This window comes from Nilaparvata lugens, chromosome 10 (assembly GCF_014356525.2).
Source record: "Nilaparvata lugens isolate BPH chromosome 10, ASM1435652v1, whole genome shotgun sequence".
Lineage (NCBI taxonomy): Eukaryota > Metazoa > Arthropoda > Insecta > Hemiptera > Delphacidae > Nilaparvata > Nilaparvata lugens.
The window spans coordinates 5165420-5189060 of NC_052513.1; the positions used below are offsets into that span (position 1 = coordinate 5165420).

At 33.4% G+C, this 23641-nt stretch overlaps 3 protein-coding genes across 9 annotated transcripts in view; 2 read left to right on the forward strand and 1 right to left on the reverse strand.

Moving 5' to 3' along the window:
- Nucleotides 1–1834, forward strand: part of LOC111052563 (multiple inositol polyphosphate phosphatase 1) — a 40278-nt gene extending 38444 nt beyond the window's left edge. For 3 of the 4 annotated variants that reach the window (XM_039436137.1, XM_039436136.1, XM_022339288.2), the window contains exon 10: nucleotides 1134–1834. The gene's annotated coding sequence lies outside the window, so the exon portion shown is untranslated. The remainder of the gene's footprint in view (nucleotides 1–1133) is intronic. The other variant, XM_022339289.2, reaches the window with a different exon arrangement.
- On the reverse strand, nucleotides 887–4728 carry LOC111052565 (dynactin subunit 5). Its single transcript, XM_022339290.2, has 4 exons — nucleotides 4541–4728; nucleotides 3301–3488; nucleotides 2259–2370; nucleotides 887–1329 (listed from the first exon to the last, which is right to left on the reverse strand). The coding sequence occupies exons 1-4, from the start codon at nucleotides 4586–4588 to the stop codon at nucleotides 1111–1113; spliced, it is 567 nt and encodes a 188-aa protein (XP_022194982.1). The 5' UTR covers nucleotides 4589–4728; the 3' UTR covers nucleotides 887–1110.
- A 105-nt stretch (nucleotides 4729–4833) lies between these two features.
- LOC111052561 (protein kinase C, brain isozyme) overlaps nucleotides 4834–23641 on the forward strand; it is a 195124-nt gene continuing 176316 nt past the window's right edge. Inside the window, exon 1 of one of the 4 annotated variants that reach the window (XM_022339282.2) lies at nucleotides 4834–5169. In XM_022339282.2, coding sequence (XP_022194974.1) covers nucleotides 4976–5169 — 194 coding nt within the window. In that variant the 5' untranslated portion in view covers nucleotides 4834–4975. The remainder of the gene's footprint in view (nucleotides 5170–23641) is intronic. The other 3 variants (XM_022339283.2, XM_022339284.2, XM_022339286.2) reach the window with 3 other exon arrangements.

The window sequence follows — 23641 nt, forward strand, 5'->3', positions numbered from 1 at the left end:
TAAAAACTATAGGAAAATGTTTTAAAAGTTTTTTAAAGTAAAATATTTGTTAAACCTGTTTACTAAAATTATTGTGAGTTGTACATAACTTACTGCTGTGAAGCATTTTACACTAGACAAATCAAGTAGGTACACTTGAAACTCTGAGTAAATCAACCGCAAAATATATTCAAAACCATAATATCTACAGAATATAATATGGAAAACTTCTCACCATGTTAACTGGAGTATATAGATGAAAATGTGCCCCATTCAACAAATCCTATTATTCGTTTATAATCGATGTTATAATTTAATCACTTTGTCTGTTTTTAATCATAATGGAAAGCTCCACATAATATTAGATTTGATTGTCTCTTTTCTGTATAGGGCTACTTTTAATATAAATAAAAATAAAAACCTTAGTACCCTTTTTTGAATCATTAATCACATGTTTCTACATTGATGCCATTTTCATATGTACTTGAAAATGCATCAATGTTAAAACATGTTGTGATTAAATAATTCAGAAAAGGGTACTAAGATTTTTATTTTTATTTATATTTATATTAAAAGTAGCCCTATACAGAAAAGAGACAATCAAATCTAATATTATGCGGAGCTTTCCTTTATTTTTATTTCTATTTATATTTGAGTTTGGTTGAAAATCACTACCCAATGAATATTTATCTATTTTATTCACAATCACAAATCATAATTAAAATATGATTGGGAGAAGACAACAGGCATAGCCCAAAACTGTCTTCTCCCAAATTTAAACAAATAAAAGTTTCAAAAAAGAATAAGGTTAGATTCCACTTTTCACTTCATAACTATCATTGAAAATTATTTATAACAAAAAAAGAGTTTTTGAAGACCAGGTTATCTATGAACAAAAAACAATAAATTATTGACAAAATCTTAGATTATTTTATTCTTATAAATTATTGAAATTAAATTCGAACAATACAATATTAATATGATGAGTGTTTATCAGTTATGTACAGAAATTAAGCTGTGAATCATTTTATGTTTTTTGCAGCTGAATTATGAATGTTTACAGTGCTTAGACTTGAATGTTCATTTTGACGCAGCTGAATTATGAATGTTATGAATTATGAATTATGAATGTCATTTTGCCACTTGTTTATCAGGCTGGGGAAATGGAACAAAATGCTGATAGTAGCTTCGGGTGAATTCGACCATGATGTCTTGTGTGCACTCAGGCAACTCTCCTACGCACAGTCCCGGTGACCCGCTGTACTTGGTGAAGGGTGGGACTACCGTTTCAGGGGGCAGAATTGTGTTGTCTTCAATCATCGAGCAGTCCTTCAATATGCATCGCCTGCCCTGAAATTTACGGAACATCAATTAATAAGGAGGTGTTTTGAAGTACACACACAATAACCAGTAAAACTTGAAAATAATCGAAGGTATAAAAGCTTTGAAATATAATTAAAGAAAAATTCAAATTCGAACTAACTGAAGGTGAAACTAGCATACCATGGACAAACCTCGAATTGAAGTGTTTTCATCAACTACATTATACATTGTACCACGAAGTTACCCTGATATATTAAAAGTATAATAAGAATATAAAAGTGCCTTAAATTGAAGATTCAAATACTTCATAACTTAAATTGAGATTTAGTCAGATATGAACAACCTTCCACATATACGTCTTTGAAGTATGTAATTGAAGTTTATCTATCTACTATTGAGTATTTATTTTTAGTGTTTTAGACTTACTTTGTAGACTATATAGTTTCAAAACATTTCAAGTGTAGTTTATTTTTATAGTGAAGGAAATTCAAGAACAAATAAATGCTACATTGATGTTTGTATAATATTTTTATCTAGTTTCAGTTTATTGTTCTGTGTTCATCTCATTTACTGGATTGGTCTTAATATTGATATTTTATTGAATAAGTTTGTGACCTCTTTCTTTTTTACGCAAGTGGTGATTGATGTTTTGCGATAGTGAGTTTTGAAGATGGAATAAAACATTTACTATTTACCCTACGATTTAAAGGGTTTTTACTCCATCAGATTCAAAGACTCAATTTTTGTATACTGAAAAATTGTATACTTAATTATAAGAACATTACTGAAAACAGTCTCCTCAAAGCTATGAAGCATAAAATGTGTCCTCACTTATTCTATTTTGAAGATGACCCATGTGTCTGAAACAAACAAATATTTTTTGACACTGAATGATATGGTAAACTATGTAGTTATGATATTGTTAGTTAATTGTGTATGTGATGTTGAATACTTACAATGACAACATTGTTTCCTATGAAAACGTAAGAACCAACAGCTGCAGCATTTACAACTGAGTTTTCGCCAACGTAGACATTATCTCCCATATGCAGTGGAAAGTACGCAACTCTGAAAAAAGCATGTGAATCTATATTGTACAATAATAAATAATGACATGAGTTAGTCGCGATTTTCAACATTTTAACAATATTCCAATAGAGGTGCAGTGTATTCATTTCCAGGTGTCAGTATTCAAGTGTCTGATGGTTCAAGGGCTAGATTGTAGGCTGCTTCAATATGCATAGTTTGTAAAGGAGAAGGAACAGAACAGCAGAAATACGGAGAAAAATCAAACTAATTGCGTCGCAACATTAGAACACCAGGGAAGGAGTTTTTACTCAGTCTGTGTGTGTTCGCCTGAAGCAGTAAATCATAATATATCCATTGAGTAGAATGAGCGAAATTCATGATCATCCACGATCAGAATTCTCTAAATTTTAATTATTGATAAGTTAACAAAAATTTGAAAATTTCTAGCTAAAGGAGTTGGAAAACACAAACCTGACAACTTCTCAACATAGCAGTACTCAACATTTGGAAAATATCCAACTTTGTGGTAGTAGCCTAAGAGTTGTGGGTCATTCAACTTTTAGCTGGGTTGAAAATAAATGTATTACTATTCAAGTCCTGTGTCAATAGATTAATGATTTCAGGTAATAATTACTGTACTTAAACAGGTCAATAATATTATTATCATCATGATCTGACTCACGGTATAGACATGACTGACTGTACCGCTCTTCAAAATTGAAATGTATATTTATAATTCTACTTAATTTTGAGACCACTTTCTCCTTGGTCTCCCAACGTCTCTCTTGCTCGCTGGTTCGAAATAAAGAGCTTCCAAAGGGAATTAATACCTTAATTATGATGAATTATCGATTTTCACAAACGAATACACAATTGAAATTTGTTGAGTTGACTTTCATACCCTTTACTAAATATTTTTTTACAAACGACGAATAACCATAATGTAATTTGTAGAATTAACTTTCTTACCCTTTACTAAATTTTTTGAATGGAGGTCGAATGACTGCATTCTTACTAATTATGCAGTATCGCCCTGTTCGAACATTGGCCAGATCACCACGAATTATAGCATCCGACTGAACGATCACTTTGCCATTCAGAACTATATTTTGTGAACCACACAACACAGTCTGCCGGCTCACTTTGTTGCCTGACGCCTGTAAAAGTAATGGAGGTTTGATTAAACTTCTATTGTTTATGTGGCACTTTAAAACGAAGTTTAATGTTGAATCAATAAATTAATGTAATGCTTTCAAGGAGGTTTATATGGAGCATGCATAGGCAATACGATAATTGTTTACTAGTTCTCCACCAAGTGGATTAAAAATAAATAACCAAGTTAACATCAACATTGATGTTAACATCAACATTGTAATAGTGGAGTTCACGTTATAATGGCAGTATTAGATTAGAAATGGGGTTTATCCTTGTCTATCATTCAACAAAGCAGATAAGCCTATGTAGTACCTAGTAAAACAAACTTTATTGACAAAATTACAAAAATAAAATAGGTATTAGTAAACAATACAATGATAGAATTTATTACACAATAAATTAAATTATATTTGTTAGCATTAGATTCATAACTGGCATAACCTTTGAAGTTGTCCGCCAGGAGTCGGTCATATCCTAGTAATTGAATTCCCGTATCACATAATTTCTTAAACTCAAAGCCGCCGTCAAATCATATCATCCCTTTCCGTTCAGCCATTCGACAACCTCAACCTCGGAGAGTCTACACTTCCCAAGCTATGCTCTTCGCACACCCGCAAATATTGTAGGTATGGTTCTTTCACTTCTAGCCCTATGGTTCTTTCCAGTTTTTTTTTAATCTGGGCGCTTAGTCATGCATGATCTTACGTGCACTTGCACATAGGTGCATCCAATGTGATTATACACTAAAGCACGCTGCCGGCTGGCGATCCAAATAAAAAACAAACCGGGTCATCAACGCTGGTGCCCAAGCACCCGAATCTAAGGTTCCCAGTGAAATTAGCGCAATAAGAACTAATGCTCCTTGACTCACTTGGACCGCAGATAATTTGGCGACCCACTGGTGGCCGAATGAAATATAAGGATTATAGTTAAATAAGGTTTTAGTTGACGAGTATACTTTATAAACTAAAAAATAGTTTTCAGTCAAGAAATTCAAAATATCGATATTTAGAATCAAGATAACTCTTTTTGAGGTTATGTCTGATACACTTACCGTTTCTACGTATTCCTGTTTATTATAAAATATATCTTGTAGTTCCATGATAATTTTTCTATATAATTCAGTCAAAAACTAATCATTATGAGATTTATGTTGAAATTATAGACTTAATTACACTTTTGGCATAATGTGACAAGAGAATGTAACTGAACAGCTGATTGATGACAGCGCAGCTAACTTGATCTCTATTGTTGAGGTTTTGAAAATTTCAAATAGTTTACAAGGATAATCAGAATCAAGTAATAGAAATTAAGAAATAAATTGTAAATGAATCTGATATTTATTTTCTAGTCTCTGACTCCAATTTAATACAAATTGGATATTGGCGGAAAAGTAGACTACAGCAACGAAGGATTACTATACAGAAGGCCGTGGGCCCGCCAGTAGCGTCTGCTTGTGTCAAGTCAATTTCATTTGCAGTTTGCAGTCATGGCGGACGACGATTCTAACGTCAACGACGAAGGTCCCAGTTCTAACGATCTAAATACTAAGTTCGGTCTCAGGCTTCGCGGACGTAAAGGCGCGCTAAAAAAGAAAAATGTTTATAACGTTAAAGATCACAAATTCATTCCGCGGTTCTTCAAGCAGCCGACATTTTGCAGCCACTGCAAGGACTTCATTTGGTGAGTTACACCTGAATACTATACCTACTCCCCTCACCTTTATTGTACCGTAGATAAGAGTGTGAGATTAGGAAGAATTCAATTCCTGTATTTCAATATTTTAGCATACTTAAGATTAGGTTATGTTTTACGGGGAAACCATTCTCAACGTAGTTCGGTGATTCATGAACTCGTTTTCATGTAATAGTATTTAACTAGACAAATCATTGATTTACCTCAGTTGCACCACCACCTGTTGAGAATAGCATGAATCGTGCTTAATGTGTACCCTCCTCAAATTCCATGTATTATTTTAACTTGTTTGATATCCCTTCAAATGCCTTGTCACCGATTTATGCTAACATAAATTTATTTCCTTGAATTACCTACTACCTAGAATGAATTATATTTCGAATGATAAATATTGATAATATGACTGATATAGTATCAGAATATATTTTTCCAAATAAGTTAGCCTACTCTCTTGGAAAAGTAAACCGATGTATCATTGGTTCAAAAATAACTTAGCCTATACAGTACGGCAGGTAGTTCAAATTCTTCGTTGTTATAGAAGGTACCAAAAGGGTTTTGGCTGTGAATTTTGACAAGAAAAATCTGAAATTTTTAAATGGGATTCGATTGTTTTTCAATATTAATAGAAAATCTTTACCTAAGATAAATGTTTGAATTGAGGTCCGTTTCAGGAAACTTTTCTTGCATAGGGGCCAATTTAAAAATGGAAAAATAACTCAATCCACTTGGGTTGATTTAATACGGTAACTAATGCATTATTGCTTCCCTCAGTTTTATTTGTTGAGAACAATGTTTGTGACATTTAAAGCTGGAAATGTACTATAGTGTGGTCCACGTTATAATGGCAGTATTTGATTAACATTGATGCTGGTATCCTTGTCTATCATCCGACAAAATAGACAGCGCTATCTTTCTACAGCTCCACAAAGTCGCCAAATCCGTTTTCAACAATGTAAAAATATAATTAATCAAGGCAGACAATCGGTAACGCTGGTCTTCTATCTTTATCCACTGCCATTATAACATGGACCTCACTATAGTACGTGTATTCATCGCAATAGGTAGGCCTACCGATCCAGACCACCAAACCCCTAAACTGAAATTGCTAGCGTTATAGTGCTATCCCTATCCTATTAACGAAAGTGCTGGAGTACACCAGTTTTGTTCATTCGAACAAAAGAATGAATTTTCAAAGAAACGTTGTCTGATGAATGTTTGTGATGTCCACCTTCTTAATAATCGTTAACTTCTCAAGTCGCCGTTCATATATTAATCCTGCATTCTCTCCAGCTCCCTTTATTCTTTCAATTTCTAACTAATTATTCCTGTGCTCTGTTTTGAGTAATATCTATCAATATTTGGCCCTCTCTATATTTATATTTTTCGTATTATTATTCCATCCCATTCTATCAAGTTTCAAGTTCAATCTCTTTTTAAACTTATAGATTAAAAAAACGTATAAAACTCAGACTCGCGTGATCCGTGGTCTAGTGGATATAGTGTTTGCATAGCAGGCTTTAGATCCCGGGTTCAAACCCGCTCATCGTCAAAAGTTTTTGACCAGGTCACTCCCGTGTTATCGAATGGGCACGTTAAACTGTTGATCCCGGCTGAAGTATGACAGTCGTAAGAAGGCCCATTGACAGCTTATAATGATATATTCAGGCGAGGTGGGACCTTCCCGCAAGGGACTCCCCACCAACAAAAGCCATACAAATTAACTTTACTCTGAATTTTCTTGATTAGTGCTGAACCTGTTGTATTTATATAATATAATTTTTACATTATTACCTCAGTCTGTTATGAACATTATAGGCCTACAAAACATCTGTTCAGTTGAAGGTTGATGAGAAGATAGCATTCCAATTGTGTCATTGATTGCTACGTCGAACTATGATATAACCAATAATGAGTCTGCTATTGATAGTCAATGATAACAATAGAGTTGAGATCTGAATTGATAATTGAATCAAGCCATCTATTCTGATTAGACTACTGTATCTATCACTTCATTTGTTGGTGTTTAAATCGTGTCTATTAACTGTCTCCATTCGCATCATTACTAATAATTGTTCCCTGAGCTATTACAATTGATTTAGCAGAAGCGTGTGATGTTTTCATTGATGTAAAATTGTTGACAGTAAAAGTTGAAATAGCTTCAATCATCTTAGATGTCGCTTGGCCGTTCTGACTAAAGGAACAGTTTGTATTGAATATCTCAATTTGTCTGTCTTATGTTGCGTGTTTGAATAGTACTCTACATTTCAGTTAACTAACACAGATGGTCATAGAACAAGGGTTTAATTGTGGCATTTCTTAAAATAAAAATATTGTAGATAATGTTCATTGAACAATAAAAGCTATTCTACTCTACAGCTCAGATAACATAATTATTAGTGAAAATAGAGTCAAATACAAATTCTCTGTTGAATAGAATATGGTGCTGAATTGAAATAATCTATTGAATGAAAAACACTAAGAAATTGTCAAAAAACCACAAATTTATTGATACTTTGAAAGACCGGTTCAGATTATTTTACTTTTTGTGTAGTTGAGAAGTTGATATTGTGGTAATTATTCATATTGGATGAAAAATACTAAGAAATTGTCAAAAAACACAGATTTATTGATACTTAGAAAGACCGGTTTCGGTTATTACACCATTGTCAATCTCTGATAAACCACAGATTTATTGATACTTAGAAAGACCGGTCTTTCTAAGTATCAATAAATCTGTGGTTTATCAGAGATTGACAATGGTGTAATAACCGAAACCGGTCTTTCTAAGTATCAATAAATCTGTGTTTTTTGACAATTTCTTAGTATTTTTCATCCAATATGAATAATTACCACAATATCAACTTCTCAACTACACAAAAAGTAAAATAATCTAAGTAACATTGAAATAAAAATAACATCAAGGTAACCTTTTAATATTTTATTAATGCATACATTTTTCACCTCATTAGAGTCATTAATTAATTAATTTTGTGAAATGATGTGATTCTACATTACAAATTTAATACTGAAATAACATTGTATAGTGAGTTCTAATGTTATTGTCTATGGGTCTTCACAACGCAATAATAGATGAAAATCTCACTCCCTTATATGAAACATACTTTCAGTTCAGAAACGTGAATAATTCTCTTGTACATAAACTTTAAAAAATATTGTACCTATACTACTATACCACTATACAGCCACTATTGGAAGTAATGGAATGTTTCCATTGATTAGTAAAATTAGACAGCAGAAATTCAGACCAGTGAAGAACTCGACGATAATAATTTGGCTTCACTAGTTCATAAGCTTGGAGCGATTAATTATTCTTGGCAACAGGTCATTATTATTGGTGATCAAGCAATCAATATTATCATTGAAAGTGCACTAAAGAATCGATTATCGTTGATTATAATGGTTGCCTTCGTTATCAATCGATCTCAAATAAGAAAAAATTCTATATTTTACCTATAATCAGAAACTTTAAAGTGATTAGACCTAATACTTTGCGAATACGTGTGGTGATAACGTCTCAACTCATTGTCAAGCTTTTAAAGTTCACCTACTTAAAACTGATAAAAGCGCAATTCGGGTTTCAAGTGGAATTAAATTTCCAGTTCTCATGATTCACTTTCTATGAAATATATAACTCATTCAAGTTTTCAATCCTACTATTAAAAAAGGCAGAAGTTCTTGAAGTATTAGTAGATAACTAATCCCCTGTAATAATCTTCATAAACTTTATTCTAGATCTAATGGCCGAATTTCATCCCAAGTTATCAACTGGATTGATTTATAATCGCAGTTGCCTATTGCATTATTCCCTTCGAATTTGGATCCAAATAGCAATATGTAATTTTTGCTAAATAATCCTTCTTCTTCAATCACTGAATAATCAAGGATTGGCAAATTGAGACGTAAATAATTAATTATTTTGACTCTGGTTCATCTTGAGTTGTATTTGGAATCAGAATTGGAGATCCAACGTATTTATGTTCTGATTCTTACTTTACAAATATAGTTCATAGATAGCGTCATGCAGATGCCATATTAAAAAATGAAAATGGAAACATGAAATAAAACCTTGAGGCCCGGTTGCACAAACGCCGGTTAAATTTTAATTTTTGGTTCACGAGAACCATTCAGAGAAGGCCTTTTTGATAAGACGGCTTCTCTGATTGGTTCTCGTGAAATAAATCACGGTTAAAATTCAACCGGCTTTTGTGCAACCGGGCCTTAATGTAACAAAAAGAAGTTGAGAATAATCTGGAATTTAAATGCTCCCTTGTTCGGTTATTCCCTCATTCAATTCAATAATTTCATTGAGCGTACAGTATTTTATTAATTGTTGATCTGTGGATCAACGACTGTCTAATGGGTTAATTGAATTAATTAATTTAATATATGTATAGAAGGTTTTTTATATTTTCTTTCGTCATAGATCTCTTCAAGAATTTATTTTCTATCAGTAAGATTCATATATGTACTCTTACGAAACCATAAATAAAATAGTGTTGAATCTATGAAACCCGTGTGGGTTTTATTTCAATATATACACATATAATTATATTCTTTCATCAATTATTATTATTCATTCTATATTGTATTTCTCAGAAGAGGAAGAAAGAAAATTCATTTTTCTAATAACTTTTTCTAAGTCTTAAATGAGATTTCCACCTCATAACAAACGTCTATTCAATGGAGGTACTATTTCCTTTATGAGAGATCGCGTTTATTAAATTCACGGAGGAAGGAGCGCTCTTGAATCTCTTGCGATATTAATATTTCTGCTATTATTAAGGGGAGTATAAATTTGGTTGGAGTATAAGGCGATTGCTTGTTACCTAAGCGAGTAGGTAATAAGTCTCGTTCCGAGTCTAGTAGAACTCACGTTCTGCAGGAGTGCTTTAACGAGAGAAGAAAACGTACAAGTACGTTGTAATGCAATTATGCGTAGCCAACACATAATCGGATCAGGCTCTTAATCTTCGAAAATTGATTTCGGAATGTCGGCTTTCAATGCAGACAATTCTTTTTGTAGGAAGTCTCAAATTGTAATGAAGGTTTCTTAACGTCAGTAGTTGAATTGACTACAGTATTGATCTCATTTCATATAAGACATCTATAATAAGATATAATAGGGTAATATGATATAATAGGATAATATCTATTTATTTATCTATTTATTCGTGGACAGAATCACAAATCATATAAATATGATTAGGAAGGAACAACAGGCTTGGCCCAAATCTATTCCATTCCAAATTTTGATAAATTAATAAAATGTCCAAAAAAATAGGTTATGTTTCTACTGTAAAACGTTCAAGTTCAAGTTTATATCATAGATATAATAGAGTTTATCAGAGATTGACAATAATGTAACAACCGAAACCGGTCTTTCTAACTATCAATAAATCTGTGGTTTTTGACAATTTCTCAGTCTTTTTATTTAATATAATAGGAAATGGCATTGGGTAATATGGCAAGGCAGAACAACTAAAATGATCTCTCTGCTGATAAAAACCATATAAATAAATAAAAAATAAGATTGATAAATGAAATAAATATATTAAATTCCTCAAATCATTTTTATTTTCGAAAAATCCCATGCTCGTGCTTAGAAGCTATTGGCTTTAGGCGATTGAGCCTGAAAATAAAAATTAATCATTTTTCAAAAGTGGGATTATAAATGTATATTCTATTCATTCATCTCAATATGAAGATCTTCCTATCTTCCCCAACTCTTTTTCAATCAAGTATAAATTACGGGAAGTATAATATATAGGGGAGTAGGCTACATAAGGGTGTGAAGCTAGAATAAAAAATACGCTTATAATTATGATTATTAATAGGAATCTTGAGTCCTCTACATAGCAGAAGAATATCCTCTGGTCCGGTACTCGTAGAAGAAGGATATCTCAATAATCCACCCTTATCATTTTGGGTATCATTACTGGTTGAAGTTCACTGATACTGCAGTTATCCTAAGAAATCATCCTCATAAGGAAACACAAAATATATTCTCGCAAAAAGTGATATCAGCGTTAGAACGTCAGCTCAACAAATCTTTCCTATTTTCTGTATGTTTCTGCCAGGTGGCGCCTTTAAAATATTCTCAGAGTTTTTCTTTCTCCGTTTGGGAGTCAGAATCCAGCTCATATTCCGAAGCAAAGTGTTGTTTCAAAAGCTGTGTGTATCACATGGAGAAAATTCGAGTTTTGCCCCAGTAGAAGCAGGCATTCTGTCGCAGACTTTCCTTTGACTTACTAATATAAGCAGCGCGCTAAGGAGAATTTATTTTCAGAGCTGAATAGTTAAGTAAGGAGCAACACAATCACTTCATGTTCTCGCTACTCAGTCGCGAATAATCTAATTCACTCCCTTCTTACTTCATTTAATTTTAAGTTCATCCTCTTCGTGTAATTTGTGCTTCATTTTTGCCAGGCAGATTAGGAGAAGGAAGGTGCTGCTCAAATCTTTATAGGATTTCTTCCTGAGAACATAAATTGCTTGATTGAAATAATCTTCGGCCATGAATAAGCTGGGATTAATCTTGTGATGTATGATGTGACAGTTATTGGAGCTCTGTTGCCTTATTAGTTCCACCCAGAATGATATTAATATAATAATTATTACTAAACGAAAATCCAAATTTGTATTTTCGTTTAATAATATTATTAATACATTAGTATTTGGACAATTACAATATCTCAGTAATATCTATCTGGAGATTAATATAGTTGATCTTACAGGAATTTCTTATCAAGTCAATTCATTGCTGGAACCTCATTTATAATATCTGTTTTCAATTGAGTAAGCTGTACTACAGATATTAATTATGCAGTCACTTGTCAATCAAATGATCAGTTTTAATACAGTAGCTACACTACTATTCTAACATCCTAAACAATTTCATCAATTCATTTGAAATACTATAGTGTTATAACTGATAATCTATATATAGTCTAAATAATTTTCAATTTCATGATTTCACTTTTAAAAAACCTTCAGCTATTGAAGATTGCTGAATAAATAAATATCAACTTGGAATCTTCAATTTTTCCGAGTTAAGATCTATTTTAAGAGTAGGCCTACTGCATGTACACAAATACACATTTTCTCTTTTTACCTTTTGTGTAGTTGAGAAGATGATATTGTGGTAATTATTCATATTAAATTAAAAAGACTAAGAAATTGTCAAAAAACCTCAGATTTATTGATACTTAGAAAGACCGGTTTCGGTTATTACATTGTCGATTGACAATGGTGTAAAAGTATCAATGTGGTTTTTTGACAATTTCTTAGTCTTTTTCATTTCTCTTTTTACTTTCATCATTTGACGGCTATTTTTCTATTAAGTTTGCTTTTCCTGAGATCAGATACCATCCTTGTTTGAACTGTATTTGATTATTCATGAAGTATTCCCCGATATTTGACCACCCCCTCCTCTCTATACACCGATCTTTTATTCGATTATGATAATCACTCTGGTGTTGCATTCTAAACTCCATGGAATTTGTGAATGTGAATTCCGTTGAATTTTATCACTATATGTGTTTCCTTGTCAATTTCACTCATAATTATTACTATCATTCACTTTCTGAGAGCTATTAATTGAAATTGAAACCCTGCTGAGATTAAATTTGTCGATTCTCCTCTATTTCCAAGAAATTAAGAAACCACTTTGTTATTCATTATAATTCGCCCACAACTAGTAGCTAGATTTGGTATCTAGTTACCAATTATTTTAGTAGGTTTTCCTGTTGCAAGGTAGATGTATATTTTCTTACATTGCACCAGAAAAAACTAGATGAGGAAAGATTGTAGAGCTTAAATATATTCCTGCTCTAAAAATATCACTGTCTATTCAGCCTGTACATACGCGTGCGTGGGAGATTTATTTGAATGTGTGTATTCGCGTGTGAGTGTGTTGTAGTGTTAGTTTTAATAGGTGGGTGTGCGTTGACATTTAAAATACAATTTACTAGCCGTGAATTAATATGTAACTGTCAAGTACAGTACATACATTTTCTATTTATTAGCTCTTGCTCTATGTGCAAAGCTCACTTGTCCATACTGTACATGTAAGCTATTCTGTTTTGATTAATTTGTTACAACGGATTTGGTCACGGCCAAAAACATACTGCTCTGTTCCAGAGGGAGTTCTCGACTAGTTATTACGTTAGTTATTGATTTTCATTGCTCGTTTCAACTGGAACAAGAACTTATGTGTGTTTATTAAAATATATTAGCTCATGATTAAGTGATGTGGAGTAACCTGCTAATTCTCATGATCAAATTATGAATGAATTTATTTGCTCAATGTCAATAACTTATTCACAATCTGATTCATTCTTACATGCATCACCAGGGTTGCCAACTTTACTTGAGGAAAAATTGTGACCGGGGGCCCCCCACCGCCAAGTTAAAGGGGTGTCCGAGGGCCCTCAAATTAAAAAAATAGATGTCCAATACTGACGTTTTAAGGCATTTTAGAGACCAATTTTGACCAATTAAATAAGTTATTTTGATTTATAGAATAGAATTACAGTACCCTTTGAAATTAATAACATAATATAATAAGAATACAAAAATTATAACTTCAAACATTTTAAAACTTAAAAATATTTCAACTACTAGTTTCGGTGATCACACCATCACCATTTGAAATATTTTAAAATGTTTGAAGTTATAATTTGTAGTCTTATTATATTATGTTATTAATCTCAAAAGGGTGTTGTAATTCTTAGAGTATTCAGCTGTCTAGAGTGTCTACTCCTACTGGTCTACAGTCTCCATTAGTGCTGCCACCTTCCCCTGTTCAGTGGTCAACCTGCTTCGTTGCTTGTATCAAAATAATTCCATTGACCATTAAAGTCGTAATTTGTCAATCACATTAATTTAAACCAAACTACCCAAATAGTTTTAGCTTTTTCAATAAATCGGGACATTTGGCGTACGGCACACAATGCGTTGGGACACGGGACAAACTAACAAAAATCGGGACTGTCCCGACAGAATCGGGACGGTTGGCAACCCTGTGCAGCACACTCATTAATATAAACAAGTAGGCGCAGGGGAACTGGAAACTTTGATCACAGAATACAAGATAGAAGTTTAAAATGATATATTATAGAAGTTTTCTCTGCTTTGATGTAATGTCATATATATATAGGCTACGAATAAATTTATAAACTTAGTACCTAATTCTCTAATGAAATGTCATGTATTCATCATTCCATAAAAATACTTCACTTGAATGGGCAACTTTTTAAAAAATTAATAGAAACAATATGAAAACTTGTAGTACCCTATATTATTTAAAATATTACAACGACTAGTTTCAACCATAACTTGGGTAATTTGTAGTACCCTTTAGGGTTCTACAAACTTTCATATTGTTTTCAGCATCATTCCATCTGTGCTTCTACAATCGATCTGTTTGTAAGAGCCTCTTATCTTCTTTACTTTTCAAGATGACATTGAAAAAATTGTGCTTCCATTCGGCGTTCACAGTCTGTTATGTTTTTGCTGTTACCATATATATTACTAATTTTCTTATACTAGTAGTTCTGTGAACAGTAGACCTCACGCAGTATTCTCATCCACAAGGTACCTGATTGAAACTATAGACCTTATGGAAATACAGCAATAGACTGGCTTCTCCACACATCTGTGTAATCACTTGTCAGCTGACTTATGATGAATAATTCTATAGTCTGATTTTTACTCTAATATTGGCGTATGAAGGAGGCTCCTTTTTCTTTTTCTTTTATCCTTGAAATGCAAAATTTCAAAAAACCTTGTATATACGTCGACGCGCAATTAAAAAAGGAACATACCTGTCAAATTTCATGAAAATCTATTACCGCGTTTCGCCGTAAATGCGCAACATATAAACATTTGAATATTCAAACATATAAACATATAAACATTTAAACATATAAACATTTAAACATTTAAACATTAAGAGAAATGTCAAACCGTCGATTTGAATTTTAGACCTCACTTCGCTCGGTCAATTAGTTTATTACTACATTCATAACCTTTATTGAAATAGTGAAGTTTATCTCGTCAAGCAGTTCTTATTCGTCAAACTCTAAACAGTTCAGGCAACAAGGATTGTGTAGAATTTTCGAATGGGTCGAAAGTTTCGATGGGTTTTGATAACTTTCATTGGAATAGTGGGATGTAATTGCTCGAACAATTTTAATCTTCTAAAATTTCAAACAGTTCGGAAAGCTAGCTATCGAGTTTTCGAATTATACACTATACAGTATTTGAACCGCCTTTGCAAGCCTCACTTGGCGTTACATTGATGACCACAATATTCTGCTATTGTGAACTAGGAAACTTTATTGAAATACATTAGTGATTTCTAAAATATAATTATAGTGCCCTTTTTTGAAATTAAAAATATAAAAGATTAAAAATACAATATCTGTATTCTAATTCTATTTTATAAATAAAAAAATGCAGTAGTTTCCTCAGGAAAACATTTTCATTTTTGATAGCTTGATAGTATACAAATTGAAAAACTTTGAAAAATATCACCAGTAGAAAGTTTATTTTTAGCCTTTGCACAGCCTTAAGCAATAGATTTAATATCACTACTGCATTTTTTTATTTATGAAATTTTGCATTTCAAGGATAATATAAAAGGAAAAAGGAGCCTCCTTCATACGCCAATATTAGAGTAAAAATCAGACTATAGAATTATTCATCATAAGTCAGCTGACAAGTGATTACACAGATGTGTGGAGAAGCCAGTCTATTGCTGTATTTCCATAAGGTCTATAGTTTCAATCAGGTACCTTGTGGATGAGAATACTGCGTGAGGTCTACTGTTCACATAACTACTAGTATAAGAAAATTAGTAATATATGGTAACAGTAAAACCATAACAGACTGTGAACGCCGAATGAAAGCATAGTTTTTCAATGTCATCTTGAAAAGTAAAGAAGATAAGAGGCTCTTACGAACAGATCGATTGTAGAAGCATAGATGGAATGATGCTGAAAACAATATGAAGTATACCATTTAAAACATTTTTTCCGATCATTACTTTTAGAGATATGAGCGCCTAAATTTTAAATTTTTGGGACAGAAAATTTCAAGTTCGGTAAGAGATAAATCCATGAGATTTAGAGGATAGATTCTTCATGGTATTGTTGATCTGATCAAACAAAAATTGTCTGAAAATATAAATTTTTTGAGAAAGTTATTCAATTTGCTTAAAATAACTTTTAGTTGAGTTATATTCCATCATTTTTGGTAAATTGAACAACTTTCTCAAAAATTGATATTTTCAGAAAATTTTTGTCTTAGGCCTACCTACTAGATCAACAATACCATGAAGAATCTATCCTCTAAATCTCATGGATTTATCTCTTACCGAATTTGAAATGTTCTGTCCCAAAAAATTAAACTTTAGGCGCACATATCTCAGAAAGTAATGATCGAAAAAAATTGTTTTCCTGAGAAAACTTTATTTTGAAAGCTTGATATTATATAAATAGAAAAACTTTTAAAAATATTACCAGTAGAATGTTTATTTTTAGCCTTTGCACAGCCTTAAGAAACGTTTATGCTTCAAACTTGAAAGAGCCCAGACAATAAGATTTGTTTGAAATCTTCGAATTGCGGTATACAGTATTTGAACCGCCTTTGCAAGCCTCATTATTTTTCGGAGCTACATTTACGACAATTCTGTTATTATGAGCTAAGAAACTATGTTGAAATACGTTAATGATATTCAATTTATTGCTTAAGAAACTTTTTGCTTCAATTTGAAAGAGTTTAGACAACGAGTATTGTATAGAATTCTTGAATTATACAGTATTCGAACCGCCTTTGCAAGCATCATTATTTTTTGGCGTTACATTGACGACCACAATCATTCTATTACTTTTTACTGCAATTCAACGTGGGAACAAACCAATTGTTGATTTCCTTGTGACCATTTCAGAAACATCATTATTTTCAAGTATTGTTGACCTTTATTGTAGCTATAACATATGAGGCTATATGTGTCACCAAACGACATCTTATAAAACTTGGGTTGTTATTATTACACCCAATCAATTTGACCCTATACTAACCCGTCATAAACCCGTCGAAGGCTGTACAAGAAGAGATCTATATAAGTTATAGCCAATACTTCCGAAGTGAATTTTATATACACTCTTGAGGAATGAACTTGGAAATTTCAAGCTATCGGAAAATACCGGTGGCCTGAAATGGCGATACGTTTTTATAGTCAAAAGATTTCTGCTTTTCAATTAAGATTAAGGTCAGAGCTTGGGACGGTTATATGAAATAGTATCAAGTATATAATCCAAATAATATATATACTGTGGGAGTGATATATAAGCTCTTTTGAGATGAGAGTGTCGCGGACGGCTAGGCGACTCCAGTGTCGTTTTACGGCGCGTTTTACGACCGATTTCACGACCTAATTTTATTACCGTAACGATAATATTACAGGTAGTTCCACGATATCGGAACGGAAGCGTAAAAGCCGCATACTGTGGGTCATCCGTCACTAAACAAACTTTTGAATTAATCTAACTTTCTTATATAAAGAGCGGAGGAAAGAATAATGAATTTTGATGAGTTCAGTGTAGAAATTATGAGATTTATATCATAAGATCTGAGTTATCGGTTTGTTGTTATCCGTGTAGTATTGAGCCCCTTTTTCCAGCCCCTATAGTTGGTTCTAGTTTGGAGTATTGAATTTGAATAAAAATTGTTATGGCTATGAATGTGAAGGATGAGTTTTGAGAGTTAGAATGATATTACTCGATTGCAGTACGATAGTCGGATTTAAGATAGAACTTGGCTAATAGAAGAAAACCACCAAATCACTTGAAAAAACGATCACATTCTTGAAAGTGTAGTTTTGTACAACACATTCTCTGTGTTGTTTAGAAAAAGTAGAAGTGTAGGAAGAGGAACATTTGAGAGAAGTGGAGATATTCTTCTTCTTCTCTTCTTCTTCTTCTTCTCTTCTTCTTCTTCTTCTTCTTCTTCTTCATCTTCTTCTTCTTATTCTTCTTCTTCTTCTTCTTCTTCTTCTTTTCTTCTTCTTCTTCTTCTTCTTCTTCTTCTTCTTCTTCTTCTTCTTCTTCTTCTTCTTCTTCTTCTTCTTCTTCTCTTCTTCTTCTTCTTCATCTTCTTCTTCTTCTTCTTTTATAGGGTATAGGCGTGGTTGCCTGTTCCGATCTTAAAAGAGCCTTTTGAAAATATATATTTATCTTTTCAATCGTGCTTAATAATCTTGAGAACACCTTTTCCTTCGTTTTCAAACTTCTGTGGAGTTGATAATAATTATTGAGGAAATGTTTTTTATTCTCAGAGGTTGGTTTTGTGTATTTTAGGATTAATATTATGTTCAATCATTCTCAAATTGTTTGAACAAATTCCGTGTATCGTATTAACACTAATTCAAACAACTAGAGTTGTGATCATACTTCAAAATGACATCATCATCAACTGAGTGATTGCGCCAATATTTACCGCGTAAACATTGGTCGACGAGCAAGGCTTGACGTTATCCCAATCAGAATGGACCACGTGATCAGTGCTGATCTATTATCTTGCACGGTAAATATAGGTTCCACACATTCTGATCACAGCTAGTACATAGAACAAGTTTTCACTTGCCTGAAAACCAGGTCGCTCACTAATCCTAGCTGTTCTCATTTCATGATCTGATATGATCAATTATTGTTCATTTTTTATGAAGAAAACAAGTCATTCCGTGAATTGGAACAAGGAAAAACGAGCGGTCTAAAATGAACGATTTCTGAGAGAAATGAATGTGAACTGAGTGGAGGGAGTTATTCAGTAGTAAGAGGAAAGATGGCAGATAGTCTACCAAACGTATTTATGGTGGAATATTATTTTAAAGGACGGAAGTTGTGAGATTGGATGTCTATTAGATAAAACATCTGAGCGTATTCAAAGAGAATCTAATCTGACCTTCTCGTAAACTCATTCAATGTTGTTCCCGCTTCACAATCTTGCAGGGAAATCTTGGAGTAAATGGAATGGGAGAGATATGGTGGATTTGGAAGTTAGGCTGTGAGAGAGAATAGGAATTGAGTTGAAAGAGGAGGTGGAAGGAAATGGAAATGTCGAGTAGAAATAGGATGTACTGAAAAAGGGGAATGCAAATGAAAATAAAGAGATGATAGTAGGACAATATGGAAGAGAAATGTAGGAGAGATAATAGAATAAAAAAGGGAAGTAGGAGAAAGAGGTGTATAAAAAGAACACACTTTAGTTCTTCTCTTTCAACTCCTACTTCTCTTCTCACTCTTCCACCTCCCACTCGTCCTCCTACTCCTCCTTCTCTTCCTCATCCTCTCACTCCACCACCCCCTATTCATCCTTCTCCTACTCCCCCTCCTCCTCATCCTCCCACTCCTCCTCCTACTCACCCTTCTCCTATAGTAAGGTCCACGTTATAATGGCAGTGTGTGATTTGCAATGGTGTTGCTATCCTTGTCTATCGTTGAACAAAGCAGATGGCGCTACCTTTTTCACGCATTGCGATGTTGCCACATCGTTTATCAACAATGTTGAAATTCAACTAATTGACAAAATATTTAATCTCAATCATGAAAATTTATTATTACATCTTTAAAAAATATATTTTCTCGACAATTAAAATATGATTAACTATTTTCATCAATAATATACAGTTAAATTGATGAGATATACCAGTATCAGCTGTTTGGGTAGCAAGGCAGAGATGTGGCAACCCTAATCTCCTATCTTCCTACACTGCCATTATAACCTGGACCTCACTATACTCCTCCTTCTCCTCCTCATCCTCCCACTCCTCCTCCTCCTCCTCCTACTCATCCTTCTCCTACTCCTCCTCTTTCCCCTTCTCCTCCTCCTACTCCTTCTCTTCCTATTTCTCCACTTCTTTTTCTCATTTCCTCTGTGTGTCATTGCTTCAAGATTTAAATAATTAGAAAGCTGGAGAAGAAAAGAAATAGGATTAGTGAGAATGCTAGAAGAGTGAAGAGAAAGAGTGAGTGTTGAATAAGAAAGTGAGGATTGGAAGTAGATAGTTGGATGAGAGCAATGAAGTTGGAGAAGGATAGAGGACAAAGGTGACGGAGCAGCAGAATGATAGAAGAGAAATAGAAGATGAATGAGTGTATTGAGAATAGCAAGGAATAATTGAAAAACCACAAGTTTCAGTGGCAAAGTTCAAACAAAGACGGACAAATGGGAGGAAACAGAAGAGAAGAGAGAAGTAACAGAGAAGAAGAGGTTGATAGACAGAGAGATAATGTAAAGGGAGGATGAACGGTGAAGAAGGAAGTGGTTGATGAGGAGAGGAAATTAACGCAAAAGGAGAAGGAGAAAAGGGTAGATGTGGAAGGATAAGTGTTTGGAAATCGGAAAAGAAGAAGAAGGGAAGAATCTACTCCTTCCCTTTTTCCTCTTTCTCTAATTTTCCTCCCTCTTATAGGGGTTGGAAGATTGGAAAAGAAGAAAAGAGAAGGAGTAGATTCTTCCCTTTGAAAAGGGAAGGGGTTGGAAGTTTGGAAAAGAAGAAAAAGGGAAGAATCTACTCTTTCTCTTTTCTTCTCTTTTCTTCTTTTTCTAATTTTCCTCCATTTTATAGGGGCTGGAAAATCGGACAAGAAGAAAAAGGGAAGGATCCACTCCTTTCCTTTTTCTTCTTTCTCTAATTTTCCTCCCTCTTATAGGGGTTGGAAGATTGGAAAAGAAGAAAAAAGGAAGAATCTACTCCTTCTCTTTTCTTCTTTCTCTAATTTTCTCCCCTCTTATAGGGATTGGAAAATCGGACAAGAAGAAAAAGGGAAGAGTCTACTCCTTCCCTTTTTCTTCTTCCTCCAATTTCCCTCTCCTTTATCCTTTCTTATGAGAAAAAGGAGGACACAAATTTTAAATATATTTTTGGAAATTTGTAAAGAGGAGAAGAAATAATAAGCAGAGCTTGTAGAGAGAAATGGTGGAGACCAGAAGTAGGATAATAAATAGGTGATTAAAATTATCAATCTTCAAACGAGAAAATGAGGAAATTGAGAAGAAAGATGGTTGAAGAAAATTATTATTGGACACCTTGAGAGCCAGGGATGTTGGAGAGGTTCACGCTCTTTTACTCACCCTTTCTTTTTCTCTCTCTCTCTCTCTCTCTCTCTCTCTCTTTCCCTTACTCCGTCTCACTCTCTCTTCACTGAGAGTGTAAACTAAAGATCAGCGCCATGAGTCTTTGCAAGCAATCTGTGTCAATCAAAGGATTAATCTTGAGAATCGGCAACATCTTGGCAGTAATCGTTCAGGCTAACAGGTCACCATCAATCTACGCCTCTTCCTAACTAACACAGGTGTGTTGACTGACATTCTAGATTGGAAGTCATCAAACTTAATCAAAGATCACATCATAAATCCGCAGTGCAAATTTTGAGAGCCAATTGAAGGAAGAGTGATCGAACTGGTTTATAAATTGACGAAATTTGTGGTGGCCTCACGCTGGAGCTTGTTAGTAAGTGGACTAGCTAATTCAGAGATTGACAATCATAGTGATAAAATTGTACCAGTCTGCAAAATTTGTTACAGTAATAAACCTTGGGGAAGGCCTTGATCATGAATTTGAAGTAATCTATAAAATAATAAAGGAAAGGACTGGCTTATACACTTACGGGGATAGGCTTATACACTGAACTACTCAACTGATTAACTTGATTTTTTACTTTCCTTGCCCTATTACCATAGGTAAGGAAAGTATTCCTTTCCGAAAAAAATCAAGGTACCCCAATTTCTAAATTTCTATACGTTTCAAGGTCCCCTGAGTCCAAAAAAAGTGGTTTTTGGGTATTGGTCTGTATGTGTGTGTGTATGAGTGTATGTGCGTCTGTGTACACGATATCTCATCTCCCAATTAACGGAATGACTTGAAATTTGGAACTTAAGGTCCTTAAACTATAAGGATCCGACACGAACAATTTCGATCAAATGCAATTCAATATGGCGGCTGAAATGGCGAAAATGTTGTCATAAACAGGGTTTTTCGCGATTTTCTCGAAAACGGCTCCAACGATTTTGATCAAATTCATACCTAAAATAGTCTTTGATAAGCTATATCAACTGCCACAAGACCCATATCTGTAAAAATTTCAGGAGCTCCGCCCCATCCATGCAAAGTTTGATTTTAGATTTCCAATTATCAGGTCTCAGATATAATTTAAACGAAAAATTTCAAGTGGAAAAGATCGAGCATGAACAACTCTTAAATTAATGCCAAGTAATAGTTCCACCTACAATTGAAAATAAGCTTGAAATTTGAGAAAATGTGATTATTCAATTGCAAACTGTTGGCAACTGTTGATTCTATTAAATCATTCACTATGAAGAGGTAGCACTTCTCGTATGTATCCAGTGTTATTGTCCTGTCACCAGCTGGCACAGATCTTTGAATAGTAGACTTGAGATGCGCGGGAACACTAGCGTCTGGTGATCAATTTTCATAACGGCAAGGAAAGTTGTGTGAGTGCGCCACACCAGATTTTTGCATATAGATTCTTAATATTATCGACGATGGTTCTTGGCCTATTCAAATTCTCCGAGATTTCAGTAGGTCAAGTTTTCAGCTTGTCAAGTTCTTAATTAAACCCTTTTTAAGCACGAGTTACCTGATAGTGGATAATAAGATAGAGAAAAATAACTTAATTGATTCATTATTAAATTTGAAAGCAATCCAAATATAATGATATCACATAATAAACATCATGAATGATAGGTACATTAGGTAGCCTACTTGTAAGGAAATCCTGTGTTAAACACGAGTTACCTGATAGTGGATAATAAGATAGAGAAAAATAACCACATTTATTCATTATAAAATTTCAAAGCAATCCAAATATAATGATTTAACTGAATAATCATCATGAATGATATGCACATTATGTAGCCACCTTTTAAGTAAACCCTGAGTGGAAGCTATCTTCTATTTTGCTATAATATTAAAGTTAATTGTTGTACATGAGATCGTCCATTATTCCGTAAAAAATGGGAATAAGAGTGTTGAAATAAAGGTTATATTTAATCGGTCAATGACGAGGATAATCAGTGCACGATCGCCTTTATTATCGAAGCCTTAATAACTAGTGGCATAACTCCTTTTTATTTAGTTTTTCAAATATCAGATTTAAAAGTTATCACTGACTACAGTGACGTCCTTAGCCTGGTTCATCTCATCTATTAGATTAACTATAATTTCATTGGCAATTTGAGTCTATTACTCTATGTTATTACAAGAGAATACTGCTGAACATAAATACAGAAATTCCATATTTGGATTATTTTTATGTGATAAATTACAATTTGAAACAAATTTGGACATTTGTAATGGTGAAGATGATTTTGAAATTTTTTTCTGTGAAAATTGAAAATTGAGTTTTAACCTTCT